General features: G+C 49.6%; 1 protein-coding gene across 1 annotated transcript in view; it reads right to left on the bottom strand.

Annotated features, from left to right (window-relative positions):
* The window catches only part of lats2 (large tumor suppressor kinase 2), a gene marked incomplete at its 3' end in the record, with an annotated part of 38,226 nt that extends 20,850 nt beyond the window's left edge, over positions 1-17,376 (bottom strand). Inside the window, exons 1-2 of the mRNA XM_080497566.1 lie at positions 17,264-17,376; positions 492-1,177 (exon numbers count right to left, since the gene is read on the bottom strand). Of these exons, the coding sequence (XP_080353692.1) occupies positions 492-848 (357 nt within the window). The 5' untranslated portion in view covers positions 849-1,177; positions 17,264-17,376. The remainder of the gene's footprint in view (positions 1-491; positions 1,178-17,263) is intronic.
* Positions 17,377-18,856: the final 1,480 nt, after the last annotated feature.

Genomic DNA, 18,856 nt, shown 5'->3' with positions numbered 1-18,856 from the left:
GTAAAGCTGGGTTCTGTTCACTTTGCACTCTTCTTGGCATCTTTGAGAAAAGGATCAAGTCAGAGCCTCCAGGAGCTGCTGCTGCTAATGGTTAATGGACCGCCTGCAGTCTATGAAATGTATAATAGAGTGGAAACAGCCACACCAGTTGTCATGTAATAGACAATCACTGTCAATGGAGAACACAGCACTGCTGAAGAAAACATGGTGAACAAAGAAATTACACAAAGGTCCATTTCAACTGAACCGAATCTTCAGAAGGTCATTGTGACTCGTTCACCATCACTGATTTGAATTTAAGGGCAGTGAAACGTCCTCGTACAGAAGTACTGATGGAGGAAGAGGCAGATACAGGACAATAAGCCATGGAGGGCTCCTGGAAAACCTCCACTGCTGCTGAGATGTGAGTGGACACAGTGTGAGGACTGAGAAACGTGGATCAACGAAGCCACAGTTCCACAGTACTGTGCAGTGAGTCTCGTTTGCCTCACCTGGTCACAGCCGGCGTTCACCAGCTCCTGCAGCATCTGTCGGTTCACCTCCCCGGCGTGTGGGTGGGCCGACCCGGAGGAGGGGCCCGACTCGTTGGCAAAGGGCATGAGGGACTTGCGGATTTCCCGCAGTGCATTCTGGTAGTTGTTGAACTTCTGGGGGGGGCGGAGCTGCTGCTGCCGGCCGGCCGGGTCCTTCCCGCCCTTGCAGTCGGCCGCCCTGCCGCCGTCGCTCCGGGAGCCGTGCAGAGCCTGGCTCACCAGCTTGGCCGGCTGCTTCAGGCCCTCCTTGATCTCCTGCAGCCTCTGCCGGGTGTTGCCCACGTACGGGGCTGCGGGGAAAGTCTTGGGCCTCATGGCCTCGGTGCCCAGGCCAGTGACCTCCTCTGGAGGGAAACACGCCCACACCAGCTGTGGCCCTTTGTTTCACCCTTCAAACGCTCCCCTGCAGCCGTCTGCCCGAAATAGACCAAGGAGCGACCGGAGGCAGTCGTCCTCTTAGTCCCTCCGTCGCTTGTCTCACTTTCTGCGGCCGAGTCCCGCTGACGGGCTGGATGGAGGCGAGGCGGGAGACTACAGGCAGGCCATGGTGTGACATTTCAAGGCTCGGGTTCCAGCTTGTTCCAGGAAATGCAGCCGGTCACGAGGGCACAGTGGAGCCAAACCATGATGATGCCAATCTGCGCCTGTGGAGGAAGAGAGTGGGAGAGACTGAGGTCAGGCACAACGTTCAGGCTGCTACGGTCACCACACACCGGACTCTTCACCCACACACCGGACTCTTCACCCACACACCAGACTCTTCACCCACACACCGGACTCTTCACCCACACACCGGACCCTTCACCCACACACCGGACCCTTCACCCACACACCGGACCCTTCACCCACACACCGGACCCTTCACCCACACACCGGACCCTTCACCCACACACCGGACCCTTCACCCACACACCGGACCCTTCACCCACACACCGGACCCTTCACCCACACACCGGACCCTTCACCCACACACCGGACCCTTCACCCACACACCGGACCCTTCACCCACACACCGGACCCTTCACCCACACACCGGACCCTTCACCCACACACCGGACTCTTCACCCACACACCGGACCCTTCACCCACACACCGGACTCTTCACCCACACACCGGACTCTTCACCCACACACCGGACTCTTCACCCACACACCGGACTCTTCACCCACACACCGGACTCTTCACCCACACACCGGACTCTTCACCCACACACCGGACTCTTCACCCACACACCGGACTCTTCACCCACACACCGGACTCTTCACCCACACACCGGACCCTTCACCCACACACCGGACCCTTCACCCACACCGGACCCTTCACCCACACACCGGACCCTTCACCCACACACCGGACCCTTCACCCACACATCGGACTCTTCACCCACACATCAGACTCTTCACCCACACATCAGACTCTTCACCCACACATCGGACTCTTCACCAACACATCGGACTCTTCACCCACACATCGGACTCTTCACCCACACATCAGACTCTTCACCCACACATCAGACTCTTCACCCACACATCAGACTCTTCACCAACACATCAGACTCTTCACCCACACATCAGACTCTTCACCCACACATCAGACTCTTCACCAACACATCAGACTCTTCACCAACACATCAGACTCTTCACCAACACATCAGACTCTTCACCAACACATCAGACTCTTCACCAACGCTGCTCTTCAAGTCAACCAGACGTGTGGAGACAAAACGTCAGCAGAAAGAATAAACCAGTCTGCCACAAGGTAAGAGACCGGATCATGGTGCTGGTGGTCACACTGGACCAGCTCCAGCACCAGTAATGTAGACGCGCCAGTGCACACCTCGTCTATTATTCAAGAACGTTGGGGGCAATAAAACGCCACCTGCCCCCCCCCCCCAGTGGAGGGCTGCAGCTGCACAAGTCCGTCCATGTCACTGCAGACTTCTGCTCGGGGGTCATTGATGAATGTTAGAGCTGCAGCGCCGGGTCCAAACAAGAGACGCTCCTCTGTGGTCAGACATTTAATACAGCCAGCGCTCTTATCTGGAGCCGCAGTACTGCATTCTGCAGCAGCACTGCATTCTGCCGCAGTACTGCATTCTGCTGCAGCACTGCATTCTGCCGCAGCACTGCATTCTGCCGCAGCGGCGTTCCTCCTCCGGGCCGACTGGATGACATGCAGAATAAATGTTCCCGTCAGGAAAGTCACTGGGGACCAGCGTGAGGCGTTTCCTGTTTGGAGCGACGCCGCGAGATGCCGAGTGTCAAGTTGTTGTGTGACTTAGACTATATGAGAGAACCTGAGTTACACCATCAGTCTGCTCTGCTCTGGAATCCACGGCCATGCTTAACCGTCAATTGAGATTGCAACTAAATTGAATGTCTGAGGTTCGTACAGACGAGGGAAGGTCGATGGAGAATCTGGACTAAAACAACATTGCATTGACAAAAGAGGAGCTGGTGGTGACGTTCCACCACGCTGGGCCACACGGACCGTCGTCCACCAGCAGAACTCAACTTCCACATGCAAACTCAATCAGCACTAAAGCACCAGGCTCAGGTTTATTTAAGACTGTTGAGCTGAGAGCAGGGGAATTCCCCCCAGCAGCATCTCGCTGTTAGTGTGACACCTCTTCTTCTGACGTCCACTGACACTTCCTCTGTACACACACACACACACACACACACACACACACACACACACACACACACACACACACACACACACACACACACACACACACACACACACACACACACACACACACACACACACACACACACACACACACACACACACACACACACACACACACACACACACACACGATCCTCCTGTGGCAGGTTTGGACACGGCTGCGGTTTTAAAATCTCGACGAGCATTACAATCATGTCGTTAAGTGATTAATCTTAATAAATCTGCTTCTGTTCCCAAAACGGTGAATGAGAGGAGGAAACGACACAAATCAGACTCTGGACGGTTATTGTCTGAAGGAGGTCAAACTCATCTGTTACAGTCAAAAGAGAAAGTATGATATGGTGAGGGTGGAGGTCTACAGACCAATATAAAGACTATATGGTGAGGGTGGAGGTCTGCAGACCAATATAAAGACTATATGGTGAGGGTGGAGGTCTACAGACCAATATAAATATTATATGGTGAGGGTGGAGGTCTGCAGACCAATATAAAGACTATACGGTGAGGGTGGAGGTCTACAGACCAATATAAATATTATATGGTGAGGGTGGAGGTCTGCAGACCAATATAAAGACTATATGGTGAGGGTGGAGGTCTGCAGACCAATATAAAGACTATATGGTGAGGGTGGAGGTGTACAGACCAATATAAAGACTATATGGTGAGGGTGGAGGTCTACAGACCAATATAAAGACTATATGGTGAGGGTGGAGGTCTGCAGACCAATATAAAGACTATACGGTGAGGGTGGAGGTCTACAGACCAATATAAAGACTATACGGTGAGGGTGGAGGTCTGCAGACCAATATAAAGACTATACGGTGAGGGTGGATGTCTACAGACCAATATAAAGACTATATGGTGTGGGTGGAGGTGTACAGACCAATATAAAGACTATATGGTGAGGGTGGAGGTCTGCAGACCAATATAAAGACTATATGTGAGGGTGGAGGTGTACAGACCAATATAAAGACTATATGGTGAGGGTGGAGGTCTACAGACCAATATAAAGACTATATGGTGAGGGTGGAGGTGTACAGACCAATATAAAGACTATATGGTGAGGGTGGAGGTCTACAGACCAATATAAAGAGGATGAATGTAACTAAAGTGTTCATGACTGACCAGAGCTCCCTGGGCTGTACGGAGGAGCTTGGAGGACAACTCCAGCAGAGCCACACTGTACAGTTCAGTCTTAAGATTCTAAAGTGATCCATAGACTTATTGTTTAATGTGGAAGACAAACGTCGACACATTTCCCAGGGTCACAACCGCTGATGAACATCCATGTAAATATTGGGATGTTTCAAACAACGATGTTTACTTTAGAGAGCAGTACTTGATGTAATCAGTACCTCAAGTAACTTCTGGGAGACAAAATCTCTTCTTGTCTCTCAGGCGTCAACTACACACATCACAATGTGCTAGCAGGACATGGCTGTGGACGGAGGAGGGAGGACGAGGACAGAGGATGGAGGATGAGGACGGAGGAGGGACGACGGAGGAGGGACGACGAGGACGGACGCCAGAGGACGGCGGAGGAGGAAGGAGGGAGGACGGTGGATGAGGACAAGGACCTATGAGGGAGGTGGGAGGACGAGGACGGAGGAGGGAGGACGAGGACAGAGGAGGGAGGACGGATGAGGGAGCATGAGGACGGAGGACGAGGACAGAGGACGAGGACAGAGGAGGGAGGACGAGAACGGAGGACGAGGACAGAGGAGGGAGGACGAGGACAGAGGACAGAGGAGGGAGGACAGAGGAGGGAGGACGAGGACAGAGGAGGGAGCATGAGGACGGAGGACAGAGGAGGGAGGACGAGAACGGAGGACGAGGACAGAGGACAGAGGAGGGAGGACAGAGGAGGGAGGATGAGGACAGAGGATGAGGACAGAGGAGGGAGCACGGAGGACGGACACGAGTTCCTACAGGCTCAATCTCATAAGCAGTTTCCTTTTGCAACTTTCCTGCAGGCAGCAGAATTTCTCATGTTGACCAGAGACACAACTTGTGATCAGATTAGATTCTTAGAGGGAAGTCCAACATTGAGGGACGGACACGTTCTTCAGGGACCGAAATCTGATCGTTGGTTTCGCCTGGCAGCTCTAATTTCTTCTCCATATTTACCACAATTATCAGACATGACGGGACGTGAAAATGTAAATATTTCCCAGGAGCTTTTCTAAAGTAATGTCTCTGCTTCCTGTGTGGACGTCAGGACTGTGTGGTGTCAGGACAGTGTGGACGTCAGGACCGTGCGGACATCAGGACCGTGTGGTGTCAGGACAGTGTGGTGTCAGGACCGTGTGGACGTCAGGACCGTGTGGTGTCAGGACAGTGTGGTGTCAGGACAGTGTGGACGTCAGGACAGTGTGGTGTCAGGACAGTGTGGTGTCAGGACAGTGTGGTGTCAGGACAGTGTGGTGTCAGGACAGTGTGGACGTCAGGACAGTGTGGACGTCAGGACCGTGTGGTGTCAGGACAGTGTGGTGTCAGGACAGTGTGGTGTCAGGACAGTGTGGACATCAGGACAGTGTGGACGTCAGGACAGTGTGGACGTCAGGACAGTGTGGTGTCAGGACTGTGTGGACGTCAGGACAGTGTGGACGTCAGGACAGTGTGGTGTCAGGACAGTGTGGACGTCAGGACAGTGTGGACGTCAGGACAGTGTGGTGTCAGGACAGTGTGGACGTCAGGACAGTGTGGACGTCAGGACTGTGTGGACGTCAGGACAGTGTGGTGTCAGGACAGTGTGGTGTCAGGACTGTGTGGTGTCAGGACAGTGTGGACGTCAGGACAGTGTGGACGTCAGGACAGTGTGGTGTCAGGACAGTGTGGTGTCAGGACTGTGTGGACGTCAGGACAGTGTGGACGTCAGGACAGTGTGGACGTCAGGACAGTGTGGTGTCAGGACAGTGTGGACGTCAGGACAGTGTGGACGTCAGGACAGTGTGGACGTCAGGACAGTGTGGTGTCAGGACAGTGTGGTGTCAGGACAGTGTGGACGTCAGGACAGTGTGGACGTCAGGACCGTGTGGTGTCAGGACAGTGTGGTGTCAGGACAGTGTGGTGTCAGGACAGTGTGGACGTCAGGACAGTGTGGACGTCAGGACAGTGTGGTGTCAGGACTGTGTGGACGTCAGGACAGTGTGGACGTCAGGACAGTGTGGTGTCAGGACAGTGTGGACGTCAGGACAGTGTGGTGTCAGGACAGTGTGGACGTCAGGACAGTGTGGACGTCAGGACTGTGTGGACGTCAGGACTGTGTGGTGTCAGGACAGTGTGGTGTCAGGACTGTGTGGTGTCAGGACAGTGTGGACGTCAGGACAGTGTGGTGTCAGGACAGTGTGGTGTCAGGACTGTGTGGACGTCAGGACAGTGTGGACGTCAGGACAGTGTGGACGTCAGGACAGTGTGGTGTCAGGACAGTGTGGACGTCAGGACAGTGTGGACGTCAGGACAGTGTGGTGTCAGGACAGTGTGGTGTCAGGACAGTGTGGACGTCAGGACAGTGTGGACGTCAGGACAGTGTGGACGTCAGGACAGTGTGGACGTCAGGACAGTGTGGACGTCAGGACTCCAGTTCCACCAATAGAATGCTGCTGTTCTCTTCATGTTCACTGTTTAAAAGATACGTGACAAAAAACAGGCAGATCTCCCTGTTATATAATCACATGACCTTGTTTATAGTGTAATCTGGAATTATATTATATTACAAGCCGTTCAATTGTGAAAAGTATTGTTTCACAACAAGATTAATTGTTAAATACAGTTATTAGTGGCTTTGGACCAAAGTAATACAGACAAAGAGCGAAACATGATTCAACTCACACAAGAAGCCAGACAAGCTGCATTATTTGGTCGAGTTCTTTACTTTAAATGTAATAGAATTGTTTTTATATCCATGACACTGTTATACCAGTAACACTCCAGATTACTCAAAATGAAGTTGTGCCATTTATAAAAAGGGGGCAAAACTTTTAAAAACCCCACTTCTTCCCACTTTATCATGACGGCCTTTAAATAAGGAGAAACAAAGCACACTGAATAAAAGACACACTGATTAAAAACATCCAAGAATGTGTGACACTCAGTGGAAAATATCCATTTAAAATTAATGTCTTTTAGCATATTTTTGCTCCATTTATTACGTTTTATGAAGCCAAGAAGATGGAACCAAATGTCTAAGACAGTCGGCCATGAATATTTCTCCAAATCTGCCAATTTAACATGGAATTAGCCTGCAGGGGCAAATGTAGAAACACAGAAGGGCCTTGAAGTCAGTGGGCTGCAGCCCTCTGGGCCAGCCCCGCCACACACTGGGCCCATTATCGCCACTAGTCACAGTTTGTGCAGATAAAGACGTGCTTCTGGTTGTTGTTGCTGGGCGGCGGTCATGTTGGGCCAGGGGAGCACAGCCACGTAAATGTTGCCCCGGCGTTCAGATCTGCTGCCTCCATTCCAGTGACGCTGCGGGCGCCGTGGACAAGCGACGAGCATTCCTCTCCTCAAGCAACCACAAGGAACATACCGCAAGGAATCATGGGACGCGACGGGGCGGCAGAAATAACCTCCACAAGAAACTCACATGGCAGAGTTCTGTCTGCAGACTTCAACATGTTAGGAGGGAGGAGGAGGAGGAGGAGGAGGAGGAGGAGGAGGACATGTTAGGAGGAAGGAGGAGGAGGACATGTGAGGAGGAGGAGGAGGAGAACATGTTAGGCCTCAGGAGGAGGAGGAGGAGGAGGAGGAGAACATGTTAGGAGGAGGAAGGAGGAGGAGGAGGAGGAGGAGGACATGTAAGGAGGAGGAGGAGGAGGAGAACATGTTAGGCCTCAGGAGGAGGAAGGAGGAGGAGAACATGTTAGGCCTCAGGAGGAGGAAGGAGGAGGAGAACATGTTAGGAGGAAGGAGGAGGAGAACATGTTAGGAGGAAGGAGGAGGAGAACATGTTAGGCCTCAGGAGGAGGAAGGAGGAGGAGAACATGTTAGGAGGAAGGAGGAGGAGAACATGTTAGGAGGAGGAAGGAGGAGGAGAACATGTTAGGCCTCAGGAGGAGGAAGGAGGAGGAGAACATGTTAGGAGGAAGGAGGAGGAAGGAGGAGGAGAACATGTTAGGAGGAAGGAGGAGGAGAACATGTTAGGCCTCAGGAGGAGGAAGGAGGAGGAGAACATGTTAGGAGGAAGGAGGAGGAAGGAGGAGGAGAACATGTTAGGAGGAAGGAGGAGGAGAACATGTTAGGAGGAAGGAGGAGGAGAACATGTTAGGCCTCAGGAGAGGAAGGAGGAGGAGAACATGTTAGGAGGAAGGAGGAGGAAGGAGGAGGAGAAACATGTTAGGAGGAAGGAGGAGGAAGGAGGAGGAGAACATGTTAGGAGGAAGGAGGAGGAAGGAGGAGGAGAACATGTTAGGAGGAGGAGGAGGACATGTTAGGAGGAGGAGGAGGAGGAGAACATGTTAGGAGGAGGAGGAGGAGAGCAGCTTGTGAAAGGTAGAGGCTGCTGAACAAGCTGGACTGACGATCAGGACAAAGACTCAGACTGGAAGTCGTAGAATTATAATAATGGACGCTCCCTGAAACATATTCAAAATAAAACCGAGTACTGGAACTTAAAGTTGCATTTTAGAAGTGAGAAACATGGAACCGATTGGAGCCTCCTGACCAGGATGAAGTGACGAGGCATTCAGGGACGCAATCACTTAAAGTCCCAGTGAAATGAAGGTTCCACCTCCAAAACTCTCTGGTGTCTCTTCTAGAACCTTTTCCTGCTAACTGGCTGAAGGTCAAATGTTAAAACACGACAATCTGAGAGAAAATACCCGATAAACGGCGCTATTTCCTCTGCTGGGCGGAGCTTCTGACAATAACAGAGTGACATCACGAGTTGTGCACACGCCCAAGTTGTGTTTACATTATGGAGGATCAGAGTTTTGACCACGAAGAGGCTGAATTGAATCAGATTTCATCATCATGGTCATTTCAAACCCAGTGATTGATGAAGAAGACCCAGAAGGTGGTTCTGCCATCGGTGACCCCGTCTGGAACATGTTTGAGGAAGCAGAAGACGCTTCGTCCTCCATTCGTCCTCGTCTCCTCGCCTCAGCAGCCGCCACTTTTCACCTTTGAGGCTTTGAGGCTCCTGACTTTTGGCAGAACGACCGGCTTCCTGGATCCAACATGTCCAAGAGCTAGAAGACTGTGGAATCACCGAAGATGAGTCCAGGTTTTACTTGATCATCTACTAGCCGCCTGAGCTAGCGGCTCCCGCTAGCCGTGCCAGCTAACGGCTAGCGGCTCCCGCCGCCTGTGCTCCTTTTCTCCTCTCTGGTCTCTTCCAGGCATTAACACCAGTTCTCTGTCAACCTGGCTTCTCAGCATTAACACCAGTTCTCTATCAACCTGGCTTATCAGCATTAACACCAGTTCTCTATCCACCCGGCTTATCAGCATTAACACCAGTTCTCTATCCACCCGGCTTATCAGCATTAACACCAGTTCTCTATCCACCTGGCTTATCAGCATTAACACCAGTTCTCTATCCACCCGGCTTATCAGCATTAACACCAGTTCTCTATCAACCCGGCTTATCAGCATTAACACCAGTTCTCTATCCACCCGGCTTATCAGCATTAACACCAGTTCTCTATCAACCCGGCTTATCAGCATTAACACCAGTTCTCTATCAACCCGGCCTATCAGCATTAACACCAGTTCTCTATCAACCCGGCATTCTCAGCATTAACACCAGTTCTCTATCAACCCGGCTTCTCAGCATTAACACCAGTTCTCTATCAACCCGGCCTATCAGCATTAACACCAGTTCTCTATCAACCCGGCCTATCAGCATTAACACCAGTTCTCTATCAACCCGGCTTATCAGCATTAACACCAGTTCTCTATCAACCCGGCTTATCAGCATTAACACCAGTTCTTTATCAACCCTTGTGATCAGTATTAACACCAGTTCTCTATCAACCTTTGTGATCAGCATTAACACCAGTTCTCTATCAACCCGGCCTCTCAGCATTAACACCAGTTCTCTATCAACCCGGCCTCTCAGCATTAACACTAGTTCTCTATCAACCCGGCCTCTCAGCATTAACACCAGTTCTCTATCAACCCGGCCTCTCAGCATTAACACCAGTTCTCTATCAACCCGGCTTATCAGCATTAACACCAGTTCTCTATCAACCCGGCTTATCAGCATTAACACCAGTTCTCTATCAACCCGGCTTATCAGCATTAACACCAGTTCTCTATCCACCCGGCTTATCAGCATTAACACCAGTTCTCTATCAACCCCGGCTTATCAGCATTAACACCAGTTCTCTATCAACCCCGGCTTATCAGCATTAACACCAGTTCTCTATCAACCTGGCCTATCAGCATTAACACCAGTTCTCTATCAACCCGGCCTATCAGCATTAACACCAGTTCTCTATCAACCCGGCTTATCAGCATTAACACCAGTTCTTTATCAACCCTTGTGATCAGCATTAACACCAGTTCTCTATCAACCCGGCCTCTCAGCATTAACACCAGTTCTCTATGAACCCGGCCTCTCAGCATTAACACCAGTTCTCTATCAACCCGGCCTATCAGCATTAACACCAGTTCTCTATCAACCCGGCTTATCAGCATTAACATCAGTTCTCTATCAACCCGGCTTCTCAGCATTAACACCAGTTCTCTATCCACCCGGCTTATCAGCATTAACACCAGTTCTCTATCCACCCGGCTTATCAGCATTAACACCAGTTCTCTATCCACCCCGGCTTATCAGCATTAACACCAGTTCTCTATCCACCCGGCTTATCAGCATTAACACCAGTTCTCTATCAACCCGGCTTATCAGCATTAACACCAGTTCTCTATCAACCAGGCCTATCAGCATTAACACCAGTTCTCTATCAACCCGGCATTCTCAGCATTAACACCAGTTCTCTATCAACCCGGCTTATCAGCATTAACTCCAGTTCTTTATCAACCCTTGTGATCAGTATTAACACCAGTTCTCTATCAACCCGGCTTATCAGCATTAACACCAGTTCTCTATCAACCCGGCTTATCAGCATTAACACCAGTTCTTTATCAACCCTTGTGATCAGTATTAACACCAGTTCTCTATCAACCTTTGTGATCAGCATTAACACCAGTTCTCTATCAACCCAGCCTCTCAGCATTAACACCAGTTCTCTATCAACCCGGCCTCTCAGCATTAACACCAGTTCTCTATCAACCCGGCCTCTCAGCATTAACACCAGTTCTCTATCAACCCGGCTTATCAGCATTAACACCAGTTCTCTATCAACCCGGCTTATCAGCATTAACACCAGTTCTCTATCAACCCGGCTTATCAGCATTAACACCAGTTCTCTATCCACCCGGCTTATCAGCATTAACACCAGTTCTCTATCAACCCCGGCTTATCAGCATTAACACCAGTTCTCTATCAACCCCGGCTTATCAGCATTAACACCAGTTCTCTATCAACCTGGCCTATCAGCATTAACACCAGTTCTCTATCAACCCGGCCTATCAGCATTAACACCAGTTCTTTATCAACCCTTGTGATCAGCATTAACACCAGTTCTCTATCAACCCGGCCTCTCAGCATTAACACCAGTTCTCTATGAACCCGGCCTCTCAGCATTAACACCAGTTCTCTATCAACCCGGCTTATCAGCATTAACACCAGTTCTCTATCAACCCGGCCTATCAGCATTAACACCAGTTCTCTATCAACCCGGCATTCTCAGCATTAACACCAGTTCTCTATCAACCCGGCTTCTCAGCATTAACACCAGTTCTCTATCAACCCGGCCTATCAGCATTAACACCAGTTCTCTATCAACCCGGCCTATCAGCATTAACACCAGTTCTCTATCAACCCGGCTTATCAGCATTAACACCAGTTCTCTATCAACCCGGCTTATCAGCATTAACACCAGTTCTTTATCAACCCTTGTGATCAGTATTAACACCAGTTCTCTATCAACCTTTGTGATCAGCATTAACACCAGTTCTCTATCAACCCGGCCTCTCAGCATTAACACCAGTTCTCTATCAACCCGGCCTCTCAGCATTAACACTAGTTCTCTATCAACCCGGCCTCTCAGCATTAACACCAGTTCTCTATCAACCCGGCCTCTCAGCATTAACACCAGTTCTCTATCAACCCGGCTTATCAGCATTAACACCAGTTCTCTATCAACCCGGCTTATCAGCATTAACACCAGTTCTCTATCAACCCGGCTTATCAGCATTAACACCAGTTCTCTATCCACCCGGCTTATCAGCATTAACACCAGTTCTCTATCAACCCCGGCTTATCAGCATTAACACCAGTTCTCTATCAACCCCGGCTTATCAGCATTAACACCAGTTCTCTATCAACCTGGCCTATCAGCATTAACACCAGTTCTCTATCAACCCGGCCTATCAGCATTAACACCAGTTCTCTATCAACCCGGCTTATCAGCATTAACACCAGTTCTTTATCAACCCTTGTGATCAGCATTAACACCAGTTCTCTATCAACCCGGCCTCTCAGCATTAACACCAGTTCTCTATGAACCCGGCCTCTCAGCATTAACACCAGTTCTCTATCAACCCGGCCTATCAGCATTAACACCAGTTCTCTATCAACCCGGCTTATCAGCATTAACATCAGTTCTCTATCAACCCGGCTTCTCAGCATTAACACCAGTTCTCTATCCACCCGGCTTATCAGCATTAACACCAGTTCTCTATCCACCCGGCTTATCAGCATTAACACCAGTTCTCTATCCACCCCGGCTTATCAGCATTAACACCAGTTCTCTATCCACCCGGCTTATCAGCATTAACACCAGTTCTCTATCAACCCGGCTTATCAGCATTAACACCAGTTCTCTATCAACCAGGCCTATCAGCATTAACACCAGTTCTCTATCAACCCGGCATTCTCAGCATTAACACCAGTTCTCTATCAACCCGGCTTATCAGCATTAACTCCAGTTCTTTATCAACCCTTGTGATCAGTATTAACACCAGTTCTCTATCAACCCGGCTTATCAGCATTAACACCAGTTCTCTATCAACCCGGCTTATCAGCATTAACACCAGTTCTTTATCAACCCTTGTGATCAGTATTAACACCAGTTCTCTATCAACCTTTGTGATCAGCATTAACACCAGTTCTCTATCAACCCAGCCTCTCAGCATTAACACCAGTTCTCTATCAACCCGGCCTCTCAGCATTAACACCAGTTCTCTATCAACCCGGCCTCTCAGCATTAACACCAGTTCTCTATCAACCCGGCTTATCAGCATTAACACCAGTTCTCTATCAACCCGGCTTATCAGCATTAACACCAGTTCTCTATCAACCCGGCTTATCAGCATTAACACCAGTTCTCTATCCACCCGGCTTATCAGCATTAACACCAGTTCTCTATCAACCCCGGCTTATCAGCATTAACACCAGTTCTCTATCAACCCCGGCTTATCAGCATTAACACCAGTTCTCTATCAACCTGGCCTATCAGCATTAACACCAGTTCTCTATCAACCCGGCCTATCAGCATTAACACCAGTTCTTTATCAACCCTTGTGATCAGCATTAACACCAGTTCTCTATCAACCCGGCCTCTCAGCATTAACACCAGTTCTCTATGAACCCGGCCTCTCAGCATTAACACCAGTTCTCTATCAACCCGGCCTATCAGCATTAACACCAGTTCTCTATTAACCCAGCTTATCAGCATTAACATCAGTTCTCTATCAACCCGGCTTCTCAGCATTAACACCAGTTCTCTATCCACCCGGCTTATCAGCATTAACACCAGTTCTCTATCCACCCGGCTTATCAGCATTAACACCAGTTCTCTATCCACCCCGGCTTATCAGCATTAACACCAGTTCTCTATCCACCCCGGCTTATCAGCATTAACACCAGTTCTCTATCAACCCGGCTTATCAGCATTAACACCAGTTCTTTATCCACCCGGCTTCTCAGCATTAACACCAGTTCTTTATCCACCCGGCTTATCAGCATTAACACCAGTTCTCTATCAACCCGGCTTATCAGCATTAACACCAGTTCTCTATCAGCCCGGCTTATCAGCATTAACACCAGTTCTCTATCAACCCGGCCTATCAGCATTAACACCAGTTCTCTATCAACCCGGCCTATCAGCATTAACACCAGTTCTCTATCAACCCGGCTTCTCAGCATTAACACCAGTTCTCTATCAATCTGGCTTCTCAGCATTAACACCAGTTCTCTATCAACCCGGCTTATCAGCATTAACACCAGTTCTCTATCAACCTGGCTTATCAGCATTAACACCAGTTCTCTATCAACCCGGCTTCTCAGCATTAACACCAGTTCTCTATCAACCCGGCTTATCAGCATTAACACCAGTTCTCTATCAGCCCGGTTTATCAGCATTAACACCAGTTCTCTATCAACCCGGCCTATCAGCATTAACACCAGTTCTCTATCAACCCGGCCTATCAGCATTAACACCAGTTCTCTATCAACCCGGCTTCTCAGCATTAACACCAGTTCTCTATCAATCTGGCTTCTCAGCATTAACACCAGTTCTCTATCAACCCGGCTTATCAGCATTAACACCAGTTCTCTATCAACCTGGCTTATCAGCATTAACACCAGTTCTCTATCAACCCGGCTTATCAGCATTAACACCAGTTCTCTATCAACCTGGCTTATCAGCATTAACACCAGTTCTCTATCAACCCGGCTTCTCAGCATTAACACCAGTTCTCTATCAATCTGGCTTCTCAGCATTAACACCAGTTCTCTATCAGCCCGGCTTATCAGCATTAACACCAGTTCTCTATCAACCCGGCCTATCAGCATTAACACCAGTTCTCTATCAACCCGGCCTATCAGCATTAACACCAGTTCTCTATCAACCCGGCTTCTCAGCATTAACACCAGTTCTTTATCAATCTGGCTTCTCAGCATTAACACCAGTTCTCTATCAACCCGGCTTATCAGCATTAACACCAGTTCTCTATCAACCTGGCTTATCAGCATTAACACCAGTTCTCTATCAACCCGGCTTATCAGCATTAACACCAGTTCTCTATCAACCTGGCTTATCAGCATTAACACCAGTTCTCTATCAACCCGGCTTATCAGCATTAACACCAGTTCTCTATCAGCCCGGTTTATCAGCATTAACACCAGTTCTCTATCAACCCGGCCTATCAGCATTAACACCAGTTCTCTATCAACCCGGCCTATCAGCATTAACACCAGTTCTCTATCAACCCGGCTTCTCAGCATTAACACCAGTTCTCTATCAATCTGGCTTCTCAGCATTAACACCAGTTCTCTATCAACCCGGCTTCTCAGCATTAACACCAGTTCTCTATCAACCCGGCTTCTCAGCATTAACACCAGTTCTTTATCCACCAATCAAATGCCAGTTGTGTTTGCAGTGACTTCAGGCGAAACGTCACATTACAGTAGATTAAATTGTTTCATGTTGTGAAAGTGAACAGATAAACTGGATACTCAATCAAATTAGAAGGTTTTTTGCTGTTTAAAAACAAGAAATGGTGAAAAATATCAAAGACTTGTTCTTAAAGGCTGGAATACAGAAATAACTAGTTTTATGTTCAACGTGATCAGTTTTTACAGTGAATCACCGAGAAAATGTGAAGTTTTGTTTAAAACAAGATTCAAAATGACAAATGTTCTGAAAAGCAGCAAAAAAGAAATCAGATGATTTTCATCCCACAGACCAGAGTGACGCCGTCGCCCCGGCAACAGTGAGACCAAACGCCGTGTGTCCATGTGTCCATGAGTTCATGTGTTCATCCTCAGCCTCTCAAACGTCTCATGGCTTCATAACCAGCAGCAGCTCTGCACTGCTGGGAGAATTAAAGATCTCCTGCTGGAGGACAAGGGGGGCAAACTGGCTTCTTCAGTCCTGGTCCTCGGGGTCCTGGTCCTCGGGGTCCTGGTCCTCGGGGTCCTGGTCCTCGGGGTCCTGGTCTAGCTCCGCTCTCAGACCAGGACTATAGACGATGGTCCAGATCAGAAGCACCAGCGAGGCTTTTTGTGATGAAGAATTTCTTCCATTGTTGAAGAATTAAACTCTGAAGTCACAAGAGGATCTGGAGTCAAACTGCTGCTGCCTCATTGAGGGGCCCTCCACCCTCCTCCACCTCCACCCTCCTCCACACCTCCATCCTTCTCCACCTCCACCCTCCTCCACACCTCCATCCTCCACACCCACCTCCACCATCCTCCTCCACCTCCCCTCCATCTCCATCCTCCACCCGTCATGTAACCGTGTCCTGCTGTGACACAGTGAGGTGACCAGACAGGACCAGGTCTGTGCTGCTCAGACCGACCCCCGACCCCCGGCCCCCGACCCCCCGACCCCCCGACACCGGACCCCCGGCCCCCCGACCCCCCAGGTCCGCTCCAGCTGATCCACACCGGGTCTGCAGGAAGGCGGTGAACCGGACCAGGATCCTCACCTGGATGAAACCTAACCAACCTGCTGCTTCCTGTCCAAACAAGCTGTGACGTCACGAGCCAGACGATCATCGTCCCAGCGTCGCTGTGCAGCAGCGTCATGAGTGAAAACGATCCCAGGACGTCTTGGTCCGCATTCGAACTCTGCAATGACGATTTCTGCGTCTGGAAGTTCATTTTCCCTGAAGACGTTTTAAAAGTGGAGAAAACCGCTGGAAAGTTGGATTCGAGGCGGTTTGCAGAGTTAAGAGTCTCGTTTTTAAAGTTCTGTGGCCTTGCCTGTATCCCGGGGGGGGGGGGGGGGACATTCCTGTGCAGGGGGAGTGGGGGGGGGGGGGGGGGGGTTCCTGTAAAGCCCAGACGACCGTGGAGGCAGCGGCGGAAAATTTAGAAGAGAAAAGACATTTTAACTTCTGCTTGTGTTCATTTTCAGTCCCTCTTCACCGCAACGGGTCGTAGAAATAAGCCCCAGCGCCCCCCCCCCCCTCCTCCCCTCCTCCCCCCCCAGAAGACCGAGTAACGCTCCACTTACCATGTGAGAGAAGAACTAGAAGTCGAGGTTGGAGGTTCGAGTTCCGTCACAAAGTGGAGTTTTACAGTCCGTGTGGCGGCGGGGGGGCCGGGGGGGCCGCGGGCCGGGGGCGCGGGCCCAATGTGATGAAATAAGCCTCCATTTTCTCCGCTCGGGATCAGAAATGCAGCACAAAGTTGGACACTCGCTGCATTGTTAACATTCCTCGGGTCACGTGACGGACCGACGCACGTCAGAGCGCCGCCGGAGATCGCGCGCCCAAGGAGGACGTCTCACTCCGCCCCAAAACCCGCCGCTCAGTTCTGTAGTCCCTCTGGTTAGAACCATTACTCGTTTCAACGATGAGAATAGAGTTTAATACGGAGTCAAACTCCACACGTGCTTCTCATTGAGGATTCAGTAGAAGTGATGGTTTGCTCTCCTCCTCCTGCAGCAACACTCGAAACGTAAACCTGAACCACACCAAGCAAGAGTGTGACTTTGCTCTCAGGGTTTAATAAATAAAGAGCTTCATCAAACTGACCCCCCCCCCCCCCCCCCCCCCCACTGCACGGGACTGTAGAGGAGCTGAGGAGCTCTCAGTGCAGGACGGAGCAAGTCCTTCATCCCTACCGCAAGTCCTTCATCCCTACTGCTGTTAGACTGGACAACAAGACTGTAAAGTAACAGCAACAGTGTGTGCAATAACCCTGCAGCTATACCACTTTATCTACATCACTTTATCTACGTCACTTTATCTACATCACTTTATCTCCGTCACTTTATCTACGTCACTTTATCTCCGTCACTTTATCTACGTCACTTTATCTCCGCCATTAATCGACCTTGTTAGGACTGACCCTGCTCTGCCAACACTGGTATATTTTTTACTATAGTAGGTTTATTGTACTTATTCTACACTTTGCCACCCCCCCCCCCACCCCCCCCATCATAGTTTAATTTCCTTGTATCTCATCTTACTGTATATTTTGCTCCCCTTAGAACTTACTATACTTTATTATAGTTTGTGATTTGTATCTTATTGTATCTTATTTTTTAGTCCTATTTGATAGTCACTGTATATAACATTCCTCTATTCTTACTGTTTGCACATTCCTTGTCTTTCCTACTCATGAGTCCTTAAGTGCAGAATGTTGCGAGTAAATGTCTCCACTGTGAGATCAATAAAGGCTTCTCTTATCTTATCTTATCAATGATTTGAATGAAAACTGTCAGCAGCCTCCAGCTGGAAGTAACGTAGTAAACGTTCAGTGAGGGGATCGTAAAGTGAGCAGAGTGGGAGGTCGTCGGTTCTCCTGCTCTTCACCACTTCTTCTTCTAGGTGGAGCTTCCTGCTCACTTCTCCTCACAAATCATCATTTTGTTTAAAACACAGTACATTACTCAGTCAGTCACTCCTCCTGGAGGAATCTTCTCCAGTGAGCTCAGCACTGAAAGAACATGGAGGCTTGAAGACACTTCTGCAACACACACACACACACACTAAAAAAGAACACAACTCTGAGGTGTGCAGTAGAAAAGGCTTGAAGCATTTCCAAACTTTAATGATTCAATCACAGCGACATATTGAAAGAGGAACTGGAGGTCTGAGAT

The sequence above is a fragment of the Blennius ocellaris genome (genome assembly GCF_963422515.1).
Source record: "Blennius ocellaris genome assembly, chromosome: 6".
In the NCBI taxonomy this organism is placed as follows: domain Eukaryota; kingdom Metazoa; phylum Chordata; class Actinopteri; order Blenniiformes; family Blenniidae; genus Blennius; species Blennius ocellaris.
The sequence above is the reverse complement of the archived record's forward strand: the minus strand, read 5'-3'. Positions and strand labels throughout refer to the sequence as shown.